Source organism: Rosa rugosa, chromosome 3, assembly GCF_958449725.1.
Source record: "Rosa rugosa chromosome 3, drRosRugo1.1, whole genome shotgun sequence".
NCBI classification, from domain to species: Eukaryota; Viridiplantae; Streptophyta; class Magnoliopsida; order Rosales; family Rosaceae; genus Rosa; species Rosa rugosa.
Genome location: NC_084822.1, coordinates 16,208,273 through 16,216,371, shown reverse-complemented (window position 1 = coordinate 16,216,371; position 8,099 = coordinate 16,208,273). Strand labels below are relative to the sequence as shown.

The 8,099-nt window shown below is 44.4% G+C and overlaps 1 protein-coding gene across 1 annotated transcript; it reads left to right on the top strand.

Moving 5' to 3' along the window:
* The first annotated feature begins 5,155 nt into the window (after positions 1-5,155).
* LOC133737323 (uncharacterized) lies at positions 5,156-6,058 on the top strand. Its single transcript, XM_062164905.1, has one exon. It carries the CDS (start codon positions 5,156-5,158, stop codon positions 6,056-6,058), a length of 903 nt encoding a protein of 300 aa, XP_062020889.1.
* Positions 6,059-8,099: the final 2,041 nt, after the last annotated feature.

Genomic DNA, 8,099 nt, shown 5'->3' with positions numbered 1-8,099 from the left:
TTCTCAAGAAGATAAGACCAGCCCCACTGGCTATAAAGAAAATCAGACTAGCCCCGCTAGTCAAGCAACGATAAAATATGGGGAAGAAGTTTCACCATACGAAAAAAGGGAGCCTCCCAGACTCGGGTCGGAGTGTCCCACACTCTGGAGCATCCCATGCTCTGCTCTTACTCACCCACAAACACATAGTAAGCAGGGAGGAGTACTAATAGGCTAGCTAGCAATAAATATGACGACCCAGGTATGGCGGGTAAAAATCATACGAAAAATCGAACATCAGTAAGGCTTCCCCATAAGTCCCGCGAATAAAGAAAACACGGGTACGATTACCAACCGTACCCAGAAATTTTCGTAGAAAGTCACATAAATCTACAGCGTGTCCCACACGCTAAAAGAATAATTAGATCATCAACAAGGCATTCCCAATGCCAAAACCGAAAGTCGATAAATAAATAGGAAAATAAATTCATCGAAATCCCATTTCGAAAATCTTTCCAAAAATCTCAAATCAACGAATAGAGAATATATATTTAATTCCGGAAATTACCTCGGAAAATGATTCGTCGAAAATCAACATAAATTATAAATTCGAATCCGAGCATAACAAATTAATACCCGAAATTCATAACCGAAATAAATCATAATTACTTCATGAAAATCATTATTGAAAACAAATCCACGAGATAAACCGAAATTAAATTCCGGAATCAATTCATATGCTCGAAAAGTAATATGTTAATTAAATAAAGCATTAATTCAAGAAAATAAACGCATGCATCAATATTTAAAACAAAAGTCCACTCACAGTACTATTGGGCGACCACGCAAACGAGTTCCTTCATCTAGCCGTAGCTCGCAACATTGCCCTGTACACAATTATATTTCCGTAAACTGCAATCCGATAAAATAAATACGAACCTAAACGAAACCCGAAAATCCCTATCTCCATTACTTCTCAAATTCAACCCAAATCTCTTCCACAACACCAATTCCTCAATTTACATATTCCACAATGAAAACGAGGGAAATCCGACGGCCGGATTTCCAACAATTCAATCACAAAACTTCAAACTTCGGAAATTCACAAATAATTCCAAACTCCAAAATTCACCAAACTTCACATACAAGCTCTGCAACAATCATACAATTTAATGGGCTAAAAACTGAAATTAAAACACTGCCCTACATGCCTCCACGCGCCACCAACAGTGGCAGCGCGTGGGCCCCACGCGCCACAGGCAACCACCTCCGATGGCCACCAAAATTTGGCAGCACCATCTACTCAACAGACCCAACATTTTTCACAACTACAACAAGTTCCAATTTTACCTTTAAGAGCTTGGATTAAGCCGATGAAGAAAACCCAGAAATCAAGCTTCGGACCCTAGGGTGTTCTTCCTCGATTCGGCCTCCACGAAGCAAATCGGAGCAAGAGGCCTTAGGGGAAATGCTCGCCGGCTCGAGGCGCTCCCTTCGATCCAAATTTGGTGATCGGAGACAGCCGGAAACGGTGGAATCGCCGGAAAAACCGAAATCGCACCCGGAGGAGATTTTGCTTCGAATCGAGGTTTTCCGGCCAAATCGTCGAAAGCCCAGGGTACCAGCGTGTAGAGAAGGGAGAGGCGGTCCTAGAATGACCGGTGGCACGCCGTCAGGTGGCCGGAATCGGAAGTTACGCCGGAAATTCGAAAAACCCCGAAACCGGAGGAGGAGAGATCGGGGGAGAGGGGAGAGGAGAGAGAGAGAGAGCCCGGTAAGTTTCCAAAATTGGAGACTTACCACAGTGATTTTCCTTTTTATAGAAACTTACCATGAACGGCAACCTTTCCTTTTTCGCTTATAACTTTCGCATACGAGCTCTGATTTTTACGAACCACATATGCACGCGCTCGGTTTAACGTCCCCTACAACTTTCACGAATGAAGTTTTCTCAAATTTTGACCCGATCAAAAAGTCAACTTTTAGGGCCACTAAAAGTGCTGAAATGACAATAAAAATGAAAGTAAATGTCGTTTACCGTCCAAATGACTAGTAAACGGGTAAATTCAGGTTCGGGACGTTACACAAGTGTTCCAATTATTCATTTCATTTTAAAGGAACTCCAAAAATATTACATACATTGAAATAGATATAATGATTTTTATAAGTTATTTCGGTCAAGTTGCAACGTATGCAAAAAAAGATTTTTATTGTTTTATAGCTTTATATGAGCTTTATCTTTTCGGTATATCACCGTTGTGAAGTAAATGGTCCTGGAGTTGTACAGTTATCTGGTATGTCAACTCTTGCTACTTGGTGCATGTTTGAATACACAAGATTAGTGGGAGTTCCTGTTATTATTCGGGATATTCTCTCGTTACTAATTGTTCGGGGTTTAGGCTTTACGCCCCTCTCCTCCTTTTTATTCAGCAGTTTCATTAATGAAGGTTTGAGGGCAGCTACACTAGCTGTTATTTTAAAAAAAAAAAATACTAATAAAAAAATAATAATAAATCTAGGCTAAAGCATATCTATTCACGTAATTTTGATACAGAAAATGATTGGTATTAGTTGAAAGTATTGAAATTTTGATGTTGTTAACAAAATTTTTCATTTGAGTTCACAATAGTTCTTGTATTGTATCTAAAGAAAATTTTATACCGCTTTAAATATCATGAAATACATAGTGAGAGTATAAAAATATTATCTAATGAATCTGCACATGCTCCCATTAGTTCACCATTAGTTCACCTCTTTCATTTGTTATCAAATCCCCGAGGCCTCACCTAGAATTGCTTTACTAATTTTAGGCTTAGGTTCTTTTAAAGGAGACTCTTAAGGCTGATTACAAAGACCTAGCGCTCTAGTAGGGTTTGTGGAGCAGCGCGTCTTCCTAGTTCGTTGCGATCTATACTTACACCATTCATGGAGAAAATTTCAGGCTTCGGCCTCTTTGTGTTCAATTTCGTTGTCTTTAGAGGCAGCGTGTTTTTTTTTATGGGACCCTTTAGGCGCTGGTAAGGCTTTGTCGATGGGCTAACGAACTGTTGGGACGATAGAAGAGGGTGGCAACGATTATTGGGCGGAGTGGGATCCTAGTAGAGGCCCCGGTAGTCTTCGGCTGGATGGCACGAGTCTGACGTTATCCCGTCCGGCCTGTGGGTCTGCACTTAGTGGACTTGGCTATTTCTTCTGGGATGCCAGCGATCTTCGAAGTCAACACAGTATGCATGGTGGGGTAGACAACGACCCATTGAGTGGCGACATAGCGGAGGCTTGGTGGGTCACCGACGGCAGGGTCAAATGTCCAAATGAATTGGCTACTTGGAGACGACCTAGTGGGCCTTGGGCTCAAGTTGTTTTGGATTTGGGCATGAGTCTTAGTGGGTGGACAAGAGTAGAAGGTTATGGGCTTCCTTTGGTTTGGATCCAGATCTGGGATTCGAGTGGGCTTTGCAAATGGATTCGGATTTGGGATCCGTGTGGGATTTTGGCTTGAACTGCGACACATTATCTTTGTTGAGTTGTTTGTCATAAGCTAGAATGGCTTGGGACTTTTGTGCGTTAGTGGTATTGGATTCGAGACCCAAGTCTTTGGTATCTATTTGTGAAAGATCGTCTGCCAACACGGCCATGTTCTAACAATCTTAGCTGGCTTCTATCTTTGGGTGGAAGATTGTCCTCTGTTCTGCGCTGAATTGACTTCTGTCATTCTGTGCGTTGGATTTGCATGGGTAATCAAACCACCAACTCAATTCACTACACGGCTCTAATCCGTATCAGCTTTGCGTTTAGATGCATCTGTTCTTGCCCCTTTAATGTGCTTTGTATTTTCGATGATTTTTGCATTTTTTCTTTTCGTACTATTTATTTTCTTTATTGATGCACTTTCGCATCATATTGTTGTAATCTTCCTTATTTCAATAAAATTTATGACTTCCTTTTTATCAAAAAAAAAAAAAACAATAATAATCCCCGAGGCCTCTTTCTTTTTTTTATTTTTTATTTTTTTAAAATCCCCGAGCCCTCTAATCCCACCATGACTAGTGTTAAGTTTGTAGTAGTCTTTAAAAGAATCTTGTCATTTACATTCTCGTTTGACAAATTTGATATTTTTTGCAGCCATCATACCCACCAGCAGAACTCGAAACATCAACCAAAGTTTTTGTAGCCGGAATTCACCAATCTCTTCTTCTTGTCCCGATCGATCGCTTGTAAAATCGATAAGAAGAAATTGACTCGATTCTTCTTATCGATGAAATATCAAGTCAACAACCTCACATGCACATCAGCACAAAGCCCAGCCCTAACGCGCACAGCACCTCTGCACCATTCCTCCGATGAATGAGCTGTAGCCTCAAAGAACAAAGATCTGTCAATCACCAAACGTTGACACTATACACGACGTGCAAAGCAGCTGCTAGACTTGAGATTCTTTTTAAAAAAAAAACAAGGTCAAATCATATTTGAATGTTGTATTATTCTTAGTTGTAATATTATCTACACCAAAGAAAAAAAAATGGGACCAAATTTGAATGAATGTTATTTTTTAATGGAAAGTTTTGAAATCTATTGAAAAAGTACATTTTCTCCTATTGCATCAAGAAACCATATGAAAATGTGTATAAACGAGGTACATGGTTCAAGAATGGGCGACATTTTATTGTGAAATGTAATGTCTTGATCTGAAAATGTATGTTTTTGATATGTATTATTATCATATTCTAACAACTCGATAATCATACTCCATCCCTAATAGAGTTGTCTCTCTACTGTTGAGTAGCTTAATTGACACATGATTAGGTAAGCGTAGGGGCAAGCCACGACTCCTTACATAAGTACCTTCGTATGAAGAAGACATGGCTTTAGGAGAGATAAATGACTTGGAATTAAGAAGTCTTGAATTAGAGAACGCGCCTACATGCGCGGGTCTGGGAAAAAAAAAGAAAACCAGCGTCCAAGGGTTTCTTCCCTATGCCGCCATGGCGGCTTCTACCTCCGTCGAGCCAAGGGCGATCTGTCCTTGGTCTTTTCTGAATCCGACCCCGGCCTTGGAAAATTCCTCTCCGCCACCGGCAAAGACAACCAAACCAAAGACATTCACTTCTATTGTCTCTGGGTCAGTCGAATCCACAGTTGCTCTTAGCCAACTGCTGCTCCTGTTGTTCATGGTGATATGACCTATGTCAAGATTAATGAAGCTTTGTATCAGGAACAACTGAAGACCTTCAAAACCAATTTGATTGGTAGATTACTTTTGCGCAAAGGATCTGCTCCATTGAAGCTTCATGATTTGAAGGCCTCTCTTACTTCTTTATGGAAGCCTTCATCACCCTGGAGATTGGTTCCTTTGGGGAAGGGATATTTTGATATTCATTTTGATACAGAATCAGATATGCGAAGAATTTGGGGTGGGGGTACTTGCACCTTGGCTAGCGGGTTGTTTCGTCTCTCCCAATGGCAGCCGGATTTCAAGCCAGGGGACACTCTCCCTCAGACTCATTCGCAAATTTGGGTTAGGTTTTATGGATTGAGTCAAGACTACTGGCACCCGCAGCATCTAATGGAGATTGCTCGTGGAGTGGGCACACCTTTGCAATTGGACAGGGCTACTAAAGAAAGAGCATTTGGCTATTTTGCAAGAGTTCTTGTGGATGTTGATCTAGCTAGTAATCTGCCTTCTAGTCTGATGGTTGAAAGGGAGAACCATTGTTTTGCAATTGAAGTTATATACGAGAATATGTGTGATAATTGTGGAATGGTTGGACACACCATCGATCGTTGCAAGCGCATCATCAAAGATGTTAACAATTCTCATCATCTCAACGGTGGTGTGGAGAAGAAACAACAAACTAAGCCTGTGGTTAGGCAAGAGTACCGTGTAAAACCCAAGCTCCAAGCTCAACATCCTCAAACTTCTCTGACTGACAATGAACCCCATCCCAGTAAGGAAGCTGAGATTCAGAATTTTGCAGACAAGGTCCTACTCAAGGTAGTGGATCAGGAGCTCAATCGAATTGCCGATCTGGTGATTAATGAGCCAGTGACCACTCAGCAGAAACTATCTGTTAATGTCTAAAAGTTCGGCGGTAGCTGAACCTTTGTTAACGCTGATCCGGTGGGCGGATCGATACTTGTGACGTTCTCAAAATCTCCGCTACCTGTCAAGTAAAATACAAAGGGCGTCAGAGGGAGACCGCGTTGGGCGGTCTTCAACTCTCCGATGCCTAAGTTAGTCAATGTATTTATGTTGACAAAGTAACAGTAGGTAAGTATTGAATGCGTAATTAATGAGGAGAGAGGAGAGAACCTTTTATAGGTGAGGAGGAGGTTGATCTTCTCTTTGTTTTCGATGTGGGACTGATGTGCTTCAGTCCCCAGCTCTGGGAGCTTCTGATGCTACCTTGGCGCAGCGCGTGGCGGCGCGTTGGCTGTGATCTGGGGGTGATCCGCCGCCGAGGTTGTAGCCCGCCTGGCGGTGTGTTTGCATGTCATTCCCTTGGTTGGAATTAGTACCTTTGGCGGTCGAACGAGCGTGGCCCATTATAGCTAATTATGCTTGCAAATGTACATATATGTACAAGTCCCCCAATTCCCCAGTCAAGGAGGGCAATCTTGGTTGGGGAGTTGTTCGGCAGTTCGAAGCGTTTTCTTCCGCTAGGCTTGCAAGAGCATAATTAGCGTCAGTGCGTTGTCAACCATGGATTTTACTGAGCAAACGCTTTATACCCTTTCGGGTGGGCCTCTGCTAGGCCCCCCAGGGAGTCCCCCACTCCCCGGCTAAGATAGACCTCCGGATGGTCCGTAAATTGTTTGTTGAGGGGGAGCTGCGCGGAGCAGAGGGTGTTGGGTAGCGAGCCCAATCTTTAGCACCCAAGTGACGGGGGTCAACGTGCCTGATCAGGGCCGTCGTAGACTGTTGACACAAGTCCCCGTGTCCCGTAGGGACCGTCTGACGGTAACGCCCCGTGGCGGTCGTTGTCAGAGTGAGGCGTGGCCTCGGGATCCGCCGCTGGCGGAAGTCCCCCCGCTGATTGGAGCAGGAAGCAGCGTCCAGTAGACGTGCCTGGCGGTATTTTATTGAGCGATACTTCACTGAACAAAGTACGCGGTCTGCAAGATGATAAGGGGCTCCGCTAGAGGTGTGTAGCGGAAGATGCCCCGCTTGCAAGATGTCAAGGGAGAAGTTCCGCTGGTGGGGTTTCGCTCAGCGGAGACTTCGTCACTTGGAAAATGACAAGGGAGAAGTTCCGCTGGCGGGGTTTCGCTCAGCGGAGAATTCGTCACTTGGAAGATGACAAGGGAGAAGTTCCGCTGGCGGGGTGTCGCTCAGCGGAGACTTTGTCACTTGGAAGATGACAAGGGAGAAGTTCCGCTGGCGGGGTTTCGCTCAGCGGAGACTTCGTCACTTGGAAAATGACAAGGGAGAAGTTCCGCTGGCGGGGTGTCGCTCAGCGGAGACTTCGTCACTTGGAAAATGACAAGGGAGAAGTTCCGCTGGCGGGGTTTCGCTCAGCGGAGACTTCGTCACTTGGAAGATGACAAGGGAGAAGTTCCGCTGGCGGGGTGTCGCTCAGCGGAGACTTCGTCACTTGGAAAATGATAAGGGAGAAGTTCCGCTGGCGGGGTTTCGCTCAGCGGAGACTTCGTCACTTGGAAAATGACAAGGGAGAAGTTCCGCTGGCGAGGTGTCGCTCAGCGGAGACTTCGTCACTTGGAAAATGACAAGGGAGAAGTTCCGCTGGCGGAGTTTCGCTCAGCGGAGACTTTGTCACTTGGAAAATGACAAGGGAGAAGTTCCGCTGGCGGGGTTTCGCTCAGCGGAGACTTCGGACGGTTGGGGAATCCATCGCAAGTGGTTACCTCCACCAGACGCTTCGTCTGGTGGTGGTAAACACGTGTTGAACCCGTAGAGGGTTAGCGTGCGCAGGCCTGTCCCTTAAGCGTAGCCGTCTTCTCGCCATTAATGATAGTAATGATGGATTTCGTAACCGAGGCGACGCCTCGGTTAATCCGGAGAGTAAGTGAAAAGTGGTGACACGTGTACGGCTGGTGTGTGATGTCGTATTTTAGCGGACGGCCTAGAACGCGTTGATGTTGACATAAAAAGGGGGGAACCT